The sequence below is a fragment of the Lithobates pipiens genome, unplaced genomic scaffold (assembly GCF_037356315.1).
Source record: "Lithobates pipiens isolate NorthernLeopardFrog02 unplaced genomic scaffold, aLitPip1_a1.2 Scaffold_8, whole genome shotgun sequence".
In the NCBI taxonomy this organism is placed as follows: Eukaryota; Metazoa; Chordata; class Amphibia; order Anura; family Ranidae; genus Lithobates; species Lithobates pipiens.
In genome coordinates, this window is record NW_027507903.1 from 685,029,420 (window position 1) to 685,045,448 (window position 16,029).

At 47.0% G+C, this 16,029-nt stretch overlaps 1 protein-coding gene across 1 annotated transcript; it reads left to right on the plus strand.

Annotated features, from left to right (window-relative positions):
* The first annotated feature begins 229 nt into the window (after positions 1-229).
* LOC143962171 (zona pellucida sperm-binding protein 3-like) lies at positions 230-11,426 on the plus strand. The gene is made up of 8 exons (XM_077471499.1): positions 230-712; positions 5,106-5,218; positions 6,137-6,240; positions 6,316-6,490; positions 6,574-6,694; positions 6,773-6,864; positions 10,225-10,364; positions 11,180-11,426. The coding sequence occupies exons 1-8, from the start codon at positions 230-232 to the stop codon at positions 11,407-11,409; spliced, it is 1,458 nt and encodes a 485-aa protein (XP_077327625.1). The 3' UTR covers positions 11,410-11,426.
* The last annotated feature ends 4,603 nt before the right edge of the window (positions 11,427-16,029 follow it).

A 16,029-nucleotide genomic window follows, 5' to 3' on the forward strand; every position in this document is an offset into this window, starting at 1 on the left:
GACCTGTCTCTACCATATGATTCCAGCATAGGGATGAATCTAGTCAACTTCTCCGGTGGATCTCCAGGGGGATGAGGTGACCTCCATTATTGGTTCCATCTCCCATCCATCATGTATAGTTCCAGCCATTGGGTGTGGTGATGATTGGCCCCAGCTGGGGGCATCAGTGGTTGGTGGGAGGGGTATAAAAGACATCTCTCTCTCCCTCATTCATTGTGTTGTGTCTCTTATGGACAGGATGGGTTTTCTGGTGAAAGGTGGTTGGGTGCTGCTCCTGGCTGTGGCCTATTGGTCAGGGTTTGGCTGTGATGGAGTCTTGGTGAGACATGGCCGCCAGTCAGATTGGTGGAGGAACAACCAGCGAGCTCTACCTGGTCAGGGCTCTTCTAGATTGGGCTCCAGAGATTGGAATTCTAATCGCCCTGTTTTGGGGTTTGGGGCTCTTAGAGGTGGGACCTCTAGGGGTTCACTTGCTGGACGTGTTATTGGGGCTCCACGAGATCTGCTGCAGCCTGGGAGCTCCCCTATCAGCATCCAGTGTGGAGAGGACAACATGGTGGTCAATGTCCAGAGGGATTTCTATGGGATTGGGAAGCTGGTCAAACCTTCTGACCTGAGCCTGGGGCCCCAAGGCTGCAAACCCAACCCCCAGAGTACAGACACCACTGTCACCTTCCAGATCAACCTCCAGGACTGCGGCAACACAGTGCAGGTAATCTTCAAATGTTCCCACTCTAGTCAATTGCCAGAGGGTCATGTAAAATCTCTCTCTAAGGTTTCATTCCTATGGCCTCCCCTTTGAGCGTTGGGGAGGGCAGTGTACAGCAACTTCACTTTGGGAATGTGAAGGTAGAACTGAAGACCAAACCCTTTTGAATCAGGTTATGGAAGGCGTTAGAACCTCCTGTTGGGTATTTTGTCCCATTGAAGGATTTCCCATCACTTCCTGTCCTGTAGCTAAAACAGGAAGTGAGGAAATCCCCCAGGTTGTCACCAGAACAGGTGTCCCCATAGGATGCTATTAAAAACCTGATGGGGGGGGGGGGGGTTTAATCCATGCCACTTTATCCAGAGTTTTTCCCTTCAGCTACTTTAACCACTTGCTGACCATGTCACGCAGATATAGAACGGCACAATGGCTCTCCTGGACAAAATCGCGTACGGTTACGTCCTACCCATTTTCAGCCGTGTGTGTGTGTTCACACAAATCCCAGTCCTGTCAGAGGAAACGTATCGTTTGTTCCTGCTAAGTAGGAAAAAATGATATGGCTCCTCCCTTGTCACTCCCATCCCCACACAGAACACACTGAGGGAACACTCATTTAACCCCCAGATCGCTCCCCCCCCCCTGTTTTAACCCCTCCCCCTGTCAGTGATATTTACACAGTAATCAGTGCATTTTTTTTTTTTTTTTTTTTTTTTTTTTTTTTTTTTTTTTTTTTATAGCACTGATCGCTGTATAAATGCCAAAGGTCCCAAAAGTGTCACGTTTCTGATCTGTATGTCGCAGTACTGCTAAAAATCGCAGATCACCACCATTACTAGTAAAAAAAAAGCCATAAATCTTTCCCATAGTTTGCAGATGCTCTAACTTTTGCATATATCTATATCTCCCTAGGGAATAAAATGGCGGTCATTGCTACTTTTTATCTCGCAAAGTATTTGCGCAACTATTTTCAAACAAAACTCACATGTGTAGTTTGAATGGCATTTACATATGTGGGTGGGACTAACGTGTGCATTCGCTTCTGAGCGTGAGCTACTGGGGACAGGGGCGTTTTTTAAAAAAACTACTTTTTTATTTTATTTTTTGATCACTTTTATTCCTATTACAAGGAATGTAAACATCCCTTGTAATAGGAATCTGTGACAGGTCCTCTTTATGGAGAGATGTGGAGGTCTTACTGACCCTGTATATCTCCTCCAGGCTGGAAAGCATGAGATAGTGAAAAAAATTTCACTGATCGCGGCTTTGTTTACGTCCGGGAACCCGGGCAAGACGTCATAATGTTGCGCCCGGGCCTCTGACGGTCCTAGAGATGACTGGTGACCATCTGGTCACCGGAAATCTCTATTGTCGTCGTCCGGGCGTTTCTTTCTCCGGGTCCCTGATGGCACCGGATGGAGGCGGGGGGGGGGGGGGGAAATGTCGCCTGTAAGAACGATTAAGCGGAGGAACTGCCGCTATGATCATTCTCATGGTGCACAGAATCGCCAGCTGAAAACAAGGATATCTGAATGATGAATGTGGCAGCTAGTATCCTTCAGATATTCCCACTGAAAGTCCAGGATGTCATATGATGGCCGTGGGTGTGAAGTGGTTAAATAAACATCTGGGGATAGTGATTATAGCAAAAAGTACTGTAAAAAAATTTTTTTCATAATTGTTGTGCTTTTTGTTAATAGTGTAAAAAAATAAAACCCGCAGAAGTGATCAAATGCCACCAAAAGAAAGCTACTATTGAGGGGGGGGGGAGGGGGGGTGAAGGACGCAAATTTTGTTTGGTTATAGTGTCGAACGACCGCGCGATTGTCAGTTAAAGTGACGCAGTCCTGAATTGTAAAGTGCTCTGGTCAGAAAGGGGGTAAAATCTTCTGTTGCTGAAGCGGTTAAACACCAATCCTATGGGGGGCCCTTCTTGTTTGCTTGAATGGTGGGACACTTCCCCTGGTTCGCCCCCCCCCCCTTCAATCTGCCCACACCATAGACATGAGTCCATCATGCTCATGAGGTCGGTTTGCATATCTGGGATGCTGCTTGGAGTCACAGGACAACATGTTGCGGTTCAGTGTGTCGGTATTTTCTTGTTCGGTAAGAACCCAAAAAACTATCGGGGAACACAGCGCGCAGATGGAGGACCACCAGAAGTGTCCAATGAAAGAGGACTATCCGGACCATCTGTAGGGATAATGGTATGGGGGGCTGGACAGGTAGTGGGAACATTCTGTGCCCACTACATCTATGGTGGGGATACTTTAAGTAGGGGGGGCAGCAGACTGGAGACTTGTCTTTGTAGCTTGACCTTCTAATAATTATTGGAAGACCAGTCGCCAAACCATTCAGGTCGGCAAATCTGAATTTTAGCATTTTTATTCAGGTTTACTTTTGTTGGGTGCCGCTATCTTGAATGTGATGCCAGCAACTCCAGTAGACTGAGTTACCACTCCTCCCCTGATGGCTATATGGGGTTTATGTAGGAAGAGGTGAAAGCTGGGCCAGCACAAACTAAATAGCCCTCTTCTCCTCTTCTGAAGCCTCCATGCTAGGAGGTTGTGGACTTCTGAAATGTCAATTTACCTAGCAAGTCAATAAAAAACAAAGACTAAATCCACATGGAAAAGGAAACGCTGAATGCAACCTTTTTATTGACTACGTTTTTACCTGCATGCTTTGGCAGGACCTCTTTAACCACTTGCCGCCCGCCCTATTACAAATTGACGGCGGCAAAGTGGTTTCATAATCCTAACCGGACGTCATATGACGTGATTAGGATTATGAGCCCCCGGGGGCACGCATCGCGGCGCTCGTTGTTGCGGGGTGTCAGTCTGACACCCGGCAACTACGATCTTGGTAAAGAGTCTCCGACGGAGACTCTTTACCATGTGATCAGCCGTGTCCAATCACGGCTGATCACAGTGTAAATGGGAAGAGCCGGTGATCGGCTTTCCCTCACTCGCATCTGTCAGACGCGAGTAGGAGAGCCGATCGGCTGCTCCTCTGACAGGGGGGGGTCTGTGCTGATCGATTATCAGCACAGCCCCCCCGAGGATGCCCACACTGGACCACCAGGGACACCACTAGACCACCAGGGAAAAGGTAATAAAAATCCATAATCCTCCCTAGACCACCAGGGTGCCAGTCAGTGCCCATAATGGATGCCAATCAGTGGCCACAATGGGCATCACTGATTGGCATGCATTATTGTTTGGCACTGACTGGCATCCATTACTATAACACCTGTGTCGCCCATCCGTGCCACTTCATTGGTGCCCATCAGTGCCACCTTATCAGTGTAGCCCCATCAGTGCCCATCAGTGAAGGAGAAAACGTACTTATTTACAAAGTTTTGAAACTGAAACAAAAAAAATTTTTTTTTTCAATATTTTCGGTATTTTTTTATTTGTAGCGCAAAAAATAAAAACCGTAGAGGTGATCAAATACCACCAAAAGAAAGCTCTATTTGTGGGAAAAAAATGATAAAAATTTCATTTGGGTACAGTGTAGCATGACCGCGCAATTGTCATTCAAAGTGCGACAGCGCTGAAAGCTCAAAATTGGTCTGGGCAGGAAGGTGTTTAAGTGCCCTGTATTGAAGTGGTTAATATAAAGGCAAAGAGAACCTGTTGACCAATAAGTGGTCTTCTAAAAATGGAATGCTGTGGTGGTTCGGAGTTGCAGACCTTTAGTTTGTGAATCCTAAATGTCAGCTTGGTCTTCTCAGACACGGGTCAAGCAGTGAAGGCTTTGGGCCTGGTCTTCCCAGACAAGGACCAGGCCATGAGGCAAACAAATGTCCTCTTCCCCCACCTATAACTGGCCTTCACAGCAAGGAGCACATGGAAAGGCGATGCATGTCAAAATCAGCCAGCCTGCAACCAATCGGAATTATCCTGTCCAACAGTTTGTTAAAAACAAGGGTTAGTTTGCACACATTTGCAAATGCATGCATAATCTGTGGAGGAAGTTCACTGCACCCCGGTGTTATCTGCAGTCTTAACTCTATAAATGTTTGAGGGCCTCCACAGTGGAAGTGCATGCATGATAGAAGGAAGGTAAGCCTGGAGGGAGCCCACCCCTCAGTCTCAAGGACGCACTGGACACCAGTATATAACACACAATAATATAGCGATTGTGTGCAAACTAGTTTTTTTTTTTTTTTTTTATTTTTTTTATGCTGTTTATACAGGATAGTTTGGTGGTTTGCAGGCTGGTTGGTGAGTTGAGCTGGTATTTTAATCTGGTTTTGTTTTTCAGGCAATGAGAGCTTTTGGGTCTGGGAAGACAAAGGCCAGGCAGTGGTGGGCTTGGGGCCTGGTCTCAGAAATGGGCCAAACCATGTCGGTTTTCTATGTTGGTCTGTATCATTCTCCTCCTCTCTGCACAGATGACTCAAGACTGGCTAATCTACACCACCAACCTGACCTACAACCCAACCTCTTCCATTCCAATCATCAGAACCAACGCAGCTGTGGTCCCCATAATGTGCTTCTACTACCGGTGAGTCAACACTACTGGCCATGCTGGTCCCAGCTGGTGTTCAGCATCTGGTCAATCTCCTAAAGTTTGGACAGAGTGGGGGGAGGTTAAACGCCTTGTTGGGTTTTTCTGCCATCTGTCCTTGCCAAGAGATTTCCATGTAGTTTGTTTTCCTGGAAGAAAAATTGTAGGAGGATTGGGGCAATGTTTTATCGGTATTGTCACATGACATACAAATGAGTCTTCACACAATACAAGAGCCGTACAATTTCATAGTATACAGAGATCCCTCAATGCGATGTTACCTATGATTGTTGCTCAGAAGCAGCTATATATTTCCTATCCTGGTTGGGGTGTTGGCAGTCCATTTTGACATGAAGGGTTCAAGTGTTGGTTTTAGCTACTTTAACTACTCTTGACATCTGTAGACTTGGAGTCTGTGTCTCCAACCTAACCCTTCTACTGCAATAATGACCAATTTAATCTTAAGAGTGACCATGAGAGGATCTGCACTGACAATGGCGGCTAACTTTTAAGGAGAGCCTCATGATCAACATGGTGGGGCTCTTTGTCCACTGAAAGCTTTACAATATGTCTTTTTTTGGCAATGTTGGGGGGGGGGGGGGGGGGTGATTATGAAGATGTATTGGCCTAAAGAGAATCTGGAGACCAATATATATGGTAGCTGCTCCTGGCCACTTAAAGGTTCAGGAATCCTAGCCTGATTATGGTGTCACTATCTGGCTCTATCTTGTTACTGTCCTTCAACAGGAATGGAAACAACCAGGCAATCGTCCCTTAGTAACTTGCTAGCTAGTGCAACTGTGGAATACAGGGTCCAATCCTGGTAACAAGTCTGAACAAGAAACGAGTAATATAAATTTGACATTTAAATGACTTTCATTGACTCATTACTGACCTGGATCTGGTTCTCTGTAGGCACGGTAATGTGAGCAGCCAGGCCATTAAGCCAACGTGGGTTCCATTCAGCACCACTGTGTCTTTAGAAGAAAGGTTGTCCTTCTCTTTGGTCCTGATGACTGGTGAGGAAGATGGGTGATCAGGAAGGAGGGGTTATTGTTGGGTATCTTACTAATCCCCTTTCCTTATGTATACAGAGGATTGGAGTGGTCCCAGAAGTTCTCCCATCTATCAGTTGGGGGATATTCTCTACATACAGGCCTCTGTGGATACTCTCAACCAAATTGATATGATCCTGTATGTGGACCGCTGTGTGGCCACCATATCTCCTGATGCCACCTCTTCAAGTTATGACATCATTACAGACCATGGGTATGTGGGTTTTTATTTATTTTTTTTGTGGGAGGGGGTTGGGTTGCTATTTGATCTAAATTGTAAGTTACCATCTTCTGCAGGTGTCTGGTGGATGGAACACAAGCTGACACCACCTCGGCCTTCATCGCTCCAAGGGTCCAGACAAACACTCTACAGTTCACGGTGGATGCCTTTCGGTTCCTAGGGAATGATGTATCTCTGGTGAGGACTGTTTTTAAATTGGTTGCACAGATTGGTGCCTTCTACAAATGTTTAACCTATTAAAATATTCTCTTCTAGATTTACTTGACCTGTTACCTGAGAGCTGCTGCTGCCACCCAGGTCCCAGATCCCACTAACAAGGCCTGTTCCTATAGTAAAGCCACAAACGGGTAAGACTATTAAAATGGCTGAGTGTCGTAGATTGCTGCTCTTCCCATAGCATTTGTTTGTCTGTAATCACTTCTGCGTGTTCTAGTAACCAGTGACTGGGACAAACTTTATGGACCTAATAATGTGGATTCCTATTACAATGTAAATATTTAATGGTACACAGGTATCCTCTATAGGTCCCTTCCCATACCATGCATGTTGGCAACATAACTGGCCAGGAAAGTGGCCTCATGGAGCCATGGGTGTCCGCAGGTAGGGGCGAGGGGGGGGGGGGGGGGGGGTCAGCACTGTTAAATTTAGCACAGTGGCGTCAACATATGGGTCTGGGCAGACTGTACCCGGGTGCCACCTGCCAGTCGGGTGACACCATGCTGTCAAGCACCAGTGTAGTTTGTCTGCGGGCTCTTTTCCCTGCTCAGTCCAGCAGAGAACTCAGCGGTGCTGTGACAGGAGAAAGGCGAGCTGTCAGAGGTTTCCACCACTCGCATCCCCTTTCTCCAGTTAAGAGACAGCGGCTCTCACTAGGTTACCCACCCTGCTTCCTGCCTGCTCCGTTCCTTCCCCATTGGCCATAACTGAGGGCCAATCAAAGACTAGGAGAGCATCATGGGACATGTAGTCCCAAAGATTGGAGACCTAATTTTCTAAGAGGAAGGTACAGCTCGATCAAGAGGTTGAGAGACTGTAGCCTGGAAAAAAAGCTGAGGGAGAGGGTGCTACAGGACAGAGCGATCCACGCTGCCCAGCGCCACCAGAGAGCAAAAGGCTAAGCCACTGGCAGGGTACAGACATGCTACAATACTGACCAGAATGGCACCAGGGAAACCCAGAGTGAGCGATCATCCAGCCAGAGGATCACTGCTGTAGTCTTTGAGATATAAGGAGAAAAATGTTGGGACTTTATGTGAGACCTTGAACATCATGTACATAGGTTTCCATCCTTAATATATTGAAAGACACAGGGGAAAAATAAGGGACATGGGGGACAAGGGGACTTTATATGAAATACGACACTCAGGGTAGGTTAAGACATTGATTATAGTATATATAATGTTCTGAAGTGACAATAATTGGCATAGAGAAATATATATTTAATCGAAATATGTAAGTATGGTGTAGTCTTGCTGGGTCTGGTAAGAGGGCTTACTTATCCTAGGGACTGTACTATGTCTGCGGTCTCTGACCATAATGACATTGTCAAAAAGGGGCAGCACAGGGGGGTGACCCTAAAATGATGCCCCCCCCAAAAGAGTTCTGCGGACGCCCATGCATGGAGCTGAAAGTTGGTCTACAAGATTTCATGTGCCAGCATGATCAGAAATATGGGCAAGGTACTCAATCTAATTCTTGGACACCTTGTGGTCAGCTGAAAAATTCCCTCCAAGGTGATCAACTTGTCACTGTTTAGCACTTTTAAAAAAAAAAAAAAATTTTTGACCATATACCCCATTGCAGATTTCTCGTCACTTCCTGTCCAATAGCCAAACTTTTTTGGGGACACCCCAAAAATTTGGATTTTCTTTCACTATTCTAATAGTAAACTGGACAAATGGAGGATGAATCTTTCTAAGAGTATAGAGAATAAAAACTGTCCTAATCCATCCCCACTGCATACATAGTTGGTAGGGTTGAATAAAGACAACAGTCTATCCAGTTCAATCTGTGTAGAGAATCATTACCCCGTATATTTTTTGCCAAGATGCCTGTCCAAGAGTCTTTAAAAAAAAAAAAAAAAAAACTAGTCACACTTCCCACCGATTGTGGAAGAGTTCCACATCCTTACCACCCTGACTGTGGGGGGGGGGGACCTACACAGCTTAAGGTTAAACGGCTTCTCTTCCAGTCTCATTGTGTGGCCCCCGAGTCCTCTTACACTCAAACTAAACTTTCATACTTGTGCTGGGATCACCGTTGAGATTTGTATAACGATATATCTCCTCAAGTGTCTTCTCCAGGGAAAATACATTTTAGCGCTTGTAACCATTCTTCATAAATCAGGTCCTCCAGTCCCCATATTAATTTAGCTGCCCTTCTCTGGACTCGCTCCAGTACAACCTTTCTCAGGATTGGTGACCAGAACTGGACGGAATGCTCCAGATGTGGCCAAACTACAGTTTTATAAAATGGCAGAATAATCATTTTTATCTCAGGGTAAATTCCCCTTTAATACATGCCAATATTCTGCTGGCTTTGGTAGCCACAGCTTGGCACTGCATGTTATTTCTCAGTCTGTCTTCTACTAGGACCACCTAGATCAGGGGTCTCAAACTGGTGGCCCTCCAGCTGTTGCAAGCATGACTCCTACAGACAGAGGCATGATGGGACTTGTAGTTTAGCAACTGTCAGCCTCGCAATGCCTCATGGGACTTGTAGTTTTGCAACAGCTGGAGGGCCACCAGTTTGAGACCCCTGACCTAGATCCTTCTCCAACCTGGAATCCCCTAAGGAAGTGATGGTGAACCTTGGCACCCCAAATGTGTTGGAACTACATTTCCTATGATGCTCAACTACACTGCAGAGTGCATGAGCATCATGGGGGGGGGGGGGGGGGGGGAAATTTAGTTCCAAAACATCTGGGGTACTAAGGTTTCCCATTACTATCCTAGGGGGCGCTCCACCCTAATGAGTGAGTAACTTGCGTTTTTTTGTTTATACCCCCCCCCCCCGTGCATTACATTTATCAATATTAAAATTCATTAGCCGTGCAGTAGCCCACTCCACTAATTGAGGTCCTCTTGTAAAGTTTCTATATCCCGTTGTGGTTTTGCCCTTATTTTTGTGTCATCAGCAAACACTGAGATCAAGCTATTTATCCCACCTTCTATCATTTTATAAATAAATTAAACAGAAATGGCCCCAGGACAGAGTCTTGGGGTACCTCACTAACCACTGTATACCATTCTGAGTAGACATTATTAACCCTTGCCCCCCCATAGCCAGTTTTCTATCCAAGAACAAACCTTATGGTCCATGATTGTAGATTAGGCATTTGAGGGGACTGTAGCAAATGCTTTTGCAAAATCCAGATGCACCACATCCACCAGGCTACCCCTGTCCAAATGGTATTCCTTGTAGAATGTTAATGGGCTGGTTTGGCAAGAGTGACCTTTCGTAAACCTGTGCTGATTACTGCTAATGATATTATTTTCATCTGCAAATTTTGGGATATGGTCCCTTATCCCTTCAAATGGTTTACAAACTACCAGCATTAGACTGACAGGCCTATAATTCCCTCTGGAGGGATGAGCCCCAAGTCCTTTCAAGGTAAATGTCTGTCTAGCCATAGTGACTTTTCACCAAGTTTCCAGTGCATCTTCTAAACGCAGGTTTTCATACTGACATTGAGTTATCTTCTCCAGCTGGTCTGCAGTTGAGGGCCCCAGCAGTATCTGCCAGTGTTGTGGGACACCAGGCACCTGTACCAACCCTACTGGTCTGACAGGAGGAAGGAGCCGATTTGGAAGACCGAGAGCCTTTGGGAAGAGGGAAGCCTTGGATGGTGAGTCTTAACCATGCGGCTGCCATATAAAATAGTGATGTGGCTACACCTCCTTTTCAATGGGGAATGAATTGCCTCCTGTAGCATTACAACAGAAGGGTTGAGAGGGGGATCCTGACTGGCTTGGGCTATTCCACTTGGCCCTGATTTTTATGGCCCCCGGACAATAGAACAGGGTTCTGAGGGACAGATGTTGACATGGAGGGGGGAGGCTACCACCTGAATGGCCTTCATATTGCTGCTTCTATCCCCCATAGACTTTTTTTTTTTTTTTTTTTTTTTTTTTCTCTTCCCTAGTCATACTTGCCTCAGTGGATGCTGCACTGAGAACTGAGCCACTGAACACCGCTGATGGCTCTGTTCTCCTCACGCAATGCTGACAGTTGGCATTGATTCCGCTCTCTCATTGGAGTGCTGAGCTGTGGAGGGGTGGGGAGCCACCATCTCATTGGCTCACTAAGCTGCCATCAATCAAGGCAACTGGCAGATCCAGACTTGGCAGTCGGGATGATGTGCTGCCTTGACTGATGGCGGTGACATTGGTGGAGAGCGGACTTCAGACCACTCTCTGCTGAAAACGGGTCACAGGAGTGCAAAACTAATTGCTATCCTGTGACCCAGAGGAAGAAGCCCAGCCTAAAAAGCTCAGGCTGGATTTCTCTAAGGGGTCAAACCCTCTGCTTTATTCTGTCAAATTGGTTGACATGGCAATTTGAAGCCTTACAGTGGACACCTTCTGCACACTTGATTGGTAGCTGAGTTATCAATTGAAAGCTCTTAATTGCATTGTGTTCTGACTCTCGTTTCTCCTGCAGAACCTAACATGGAAGAGGAACAGTCGGTGACCACCTTGGGACCTCTGCTTGTGATTGGGCCAAAACAAAGTGACCTTGCAGCTGCAGTGATGAAGGAAGAACCCGCCCCCGCAGAGCTCTGGTGGTTGGTGGCTGTCGGGTGTCTCAGTCTTCTTATAGTCGCTATGTGTACAGTGTTCATTGTGAAGTCTCTGAAAAAGCCGCAATATGTACTGTCTGTAGAGAAATAAAAAAAATTATCCTTTTTCTGTGGCTTGTCTTTCTATACTCATAGATGGTAATACAGTATAGCTTTAAATATCTATCATGGGGCAGAAGGCTGCCGCATGAGACCCCCCTGGTCTTGGCCCTGTCTTTTATGGAGGTTTCTCCAATAAACTTCTCAAGGGGGCAGAAGTCGTAGCCACATGCAGTATCTCACAAGTAAGTACACCCCTCACATTTTTGTAAATATCTTCCATCTCTCCATGTGACAACACTGAAGAAATGACACTTGTCTACAATGTAAAGTAGTGAGTGTACAACTTGTATAACAGTGTACATTTTCTGTCCCCCTCAAAATTCAACACACAGCTATTAATGTCTAAACCGCTGGCAACAAAAGTCAGTACACCCCTAAGTGAAAATTTCCAAATTGGGCCCAAAGTGTCAATATTTTGTGTGGCCACCATTATTTTCCAGTACTGCCTTAACCCTCTTGGGCATAGAGGTCACCAGAGCTTCACAGGTTGCCACTGGAGTCCTCTTCCACTCCTCCATGATGATATCACAGAGTTGGTGGATGTTGGAGACCTTGCGCTCCTCCACCTTCCGTTTGAGGATGATCAATAGGGTTTAGGTCTGGAGACATGCTTGGCCAGTCCATCACCTTTACCCTCAGCTTCATGACCCGTGCAGATATGAGGTACACCTCCTTTTACCCAACCTGCTGTCCCATCACTACACCCCACACCTGTTCCCCATCCTCTTACCTATAAGAATGAGACCACACTTTCTTTTGGGGTATAACCGGCCACAGCAGCCTTTTATTTACAAAATATAAAAACGTGTATCAAACTTCAACCATAAATAACAAACTTCAGAAAATATCAGTTTTTTTACCCGGTGGATTTTGTACGGCACTTCCCCCAAATGTTCCACTTTTACACTGCGGGCTGGCTAACGTACTAGGCCACCGGCCGTGATAACTTCAGCCCGGAGACAACTCGCTACCCGCAGTGTCCACCTTCCCATCCTCCGCTAACCCGTGTTGGTTGTAACCAAGGGAGCCCATGTCCCTAATGAGTCCCCCACACTTCCATCTCCTGGGTCAGTTACCACCATACAAGACCACCACCGCCTCACTGAAAGCTGCCATGATGAATCCTCCAGCACACCTAAAAGGCAAGAAAATTAAAGACCGAACACCAACAACACTCAGGGAGGGAAATTCCTCTTTCCTCATGAATGCCGCCTGTAACTCCTGTTCCTTAACTAATTTAAAGACTCCTCCCCCTCCAGTTCTTTTTCCAACCACCTCCCTTCTCACTAACTTAACCCTTGCTGTACCCGTTCCTCACTGTCATGCAGGCACTTTCCCTACTTTCCGTTTCACTCTTCGTTCGCGGGCCTCTCTTTAGCAAGATGGTGGTTCTTTCTGAGGCGTTTGGGGTTATGTTGGAATACTGCCCTGCGGTCCAGTCTCTGAAGGGAGGGGATCATGCTCTGCTTCAGTATGTCACAGTACATGTTGGCATTCATGGTTCCCTCAATGAACTGTAGCCCCCCAGTGCCGGCAGCCCCAGACCATGACACTCCCACCACCATGCTTGACTGCAGGCAAGTTTGTCTTTGTACTCCCCACCTGGTTGCCCCCACACACTTGACACCATCTGAAACAAATGTTTTTTTTTTTTTTTTTCTTTGTCTCCTCAGACCACAGGACATGGTTCCAGTAATCCATGTCCTTGGTCTGCTTGTCTTCAGCAAACTGTTTGCCGGCTTTCTTGTGCATCTTTAGTAGAGGCTTCCTTCTGAGACAACAGCCATGCAGATCAATTGTGTGCGGCGTATGGTCTGAGCACTGACAGGCTTCCCCACCCCTACAACCTCTGCAGCAATGCTGGCAGCACTCATACATCTATTTCCCAAAGACAACCTCTGGATATGACGCTGAGCACGTGACCTCAACTTCTTTGGACCATGGTGAGGCCTGTTCTGAGGGGTACCTGTCCTGTTATACCCCTGTATGGTCTTGGCTACCATGCTGCAGCTCAGTTTCAGGGTCTTGGCAATCTTCTTATAGCCTAGGCCAGTGATGGCAAACCTTGGCACCCCAGATGTTTTGGAACTACATTTCCCACGATGCTCAACTACACTGCAGAATGCATGGGCATCATGGCAAATGTAGTTTCAAAACATCTGGGGTGCCAAGGTTCGCCATCACTGGCCTAGGCCATCTTTATGTAGAGCAGCGCTATTTTATTTTTTCATTTTTTTTTTTTGATCCTCAGCTCTTTGCCATGAGGTGGCATGTTGAACTTCCAGTGACCAGTGTGAGAGCGATAACGCCAAATTTGCCACACCTGTTCCCCATTCACACCTGAGACCTTGTAACACTAACAAGTCACAAGACACCAGGGAGGGAAAATGGATAATTGGGCCCAATTTGGACATTTTCACTTAGGGGTGTACTGACGTTTGTTGCCAGCATTTTAGACATTAATGGCTGTGTGTTGAGTTATTTGGAGGGGACAGAAAATGTAAACTGTTATACAAGCTGTACACTCACTACTTTACATTGTAGACAAGTGCCATATGAAAAGATAGAAATAAAAGGTGAGGGGTGTACTCACTTTTGTCAGATAGTGTATATAGGGTTACAAGGCCTGCAGACATACTACAGAATAATGGAGATTATGACTTGCTGCCCCTTAATACATCAGTGTGTCCTCATTTTGGCTTCCTAAATACCTCTTAATGACTTGTTCCACATTTTATCTGTTTCTTCACAAGATCTATTATAGAAGACCAGGGAAAAAGCCAAAACCTGAAGGGATGGACAGCAAAGAAACAAAACTGGTTAACACCTTTTATCCCTCCTCTATTTGCACCCCCCTCAGAGCTCCCTCCTGTGGCTGATAGAATATGAAGGGAGAAGGGAGAGGACAGAATGGCGGAAGGTGAGAAGAGAGTCCAGAAGGAGGATCAAGAGGGGAGGGAGTGCAAGGAGAGGAAGGGTGGAGAGAAGACGGTGCAGGGAGAGGACAAAGAGGGTGAGCGGAGAGAGTGCCGGTAGAAGCAAATAAAGGGAGTGTAGAGGGTGCAATAAGCTGTGACGGCCCTGGCCCCCCCCCCCAAATCCATAAGCCTGGCCCCTTATCTGAAATCCATGCATCTCCCGCCCTGCATGTAATGTGGGTTGTGATGAGGGCGGAGTCAGTGTTGTGATGAAAAATGTGAGATGTGTAAATAACATGAGCTTCTTTCAGCACAGCTGAGAAGAATGAAAGGCTTACAGGTGAAAGGGAGACTAGAGTGCCACCTGCTGGCTGAGGATAAAACCAAAATATTCACCTACCATGTGTCATATTGATCTGATTGATGAAGATGTATGTATATCTAGAGTATGTATGGATACAAATGTAGATTCGTTATGATCAGAATAAATGGAAGAAAAGTTTGTTGTCCTTTTGTCCTGCCGTGTGTGTGCATGCCAGTCTCATCCTCTGCAGTGCACCGATCCTTCTCAGAACTCTCCTCTGCAGTGAACCTATCCTTCTCAGAACCCTCCCCTGCAGTGCACCTATTCTTCTCAGAACTCTCCCCTGCAGTACACCTATCCTCCTCAGAACCCTCCCCTGCAGTGCACCTATCCTTCTCAGAACCCTCCCCTGCAGTACACCTATCCTTCTCAGAACCCTCCCCTGCAGTACACCTATCCCTCTCAGAACCCTCCCCTGCAGTGCACCGATCCTTCTCAGAACCCTCCCCTGCAGTGCACCGATCCTTCTCAGAACTCTCCCCTGCAGTGCACCTATCCTCCTCAGAACCCTTCCCTGCAGTGCACCTATCCTTCTCAGAACCCTCCCATGCAGTACACCTATCCTTCTCAGAACCCTCCCCTGCAGTGCACCTATCCCTCTCAGAACCCTCCTCTGCAGTGCACCGATCCTTCTCAGAACTCTCCCCTGCAGTGCACCTATCCTCCTCAGAACCCTCCCCTGCAGTGCACCTATCCTTCTCAGAACTCTCCCCTGCAGTGCACCTATCCTCCTCAGAACCCTCCCCTGCAATGCACCTATCTTTCTCAGAACCCTCCCCTGCAGTGCACCTATCCTTCTCAGAACCCTCCCCTTCAGTGCACCTATCCTTCTCAGAACCCTCCCCTGCAGTGCACCTATCCTTCTCAGAACCCTCCCCTGCAGTGCACCTATCCTTCTCAGAACCCTCCCCTTCAGTGCACCTATCCTTCTCAGAACCCTCCCCTTCAGTGCACCTATCCTTCTCAGAACCCTCCCCTGCAGTGCACCTATCCTTCTCAGAACCCTCCCCTGCAGTGCACCTATCCTTCTCAGAACCCTCCCCTTCAGTGCACCTATCCTTCTCAGAACCCTCCTCTGCAGTGCAACTATCCTTCCCAGAACCCTCCTCTGCAGTGCACCTATCCTTCTCAGAACCCTCCCCTGCAGTGCACCTATCCTTCTCAGAACCCTCCCCTGCAGTGCACCTATCCTTCTCAGAACCCTCCCCTGCAGTGCACCTATCCTTCTCAGAACCCTCCCCTGCAGTGCACCTATCCTTCTCAGAACCCTCCCCTGCAGTGCACCTATCCTTCTCAGAACCCTCCCCTGCAGTGCACCTATCCTTCT

Excerpts from the sequence above, each read along its gene's own strand:
- LOC143962171 (XM_077471499.1), top strand. The coding sequence starts at position 230 with ATGGACAGGATGGGTTTTCTGGTGAAAGGTGGTTGGGTGCTGCTCCTG. Across the intron at positions 6,491-6,573 it reads GACATCATTACAGACCATGG|GTGTCTGGTGGATGGAACAC; the intron begins GTATGTGGGTTT and ends CATCTTCTGCAG. Across the intron at positions 6,865-10,224 it reads TATAGTAAAGCCACAAACGG|CTGGTCTGCAGTTGAGGGCC; the intron begins GTAAGACTATTA and ends TATCTTCTCCAG.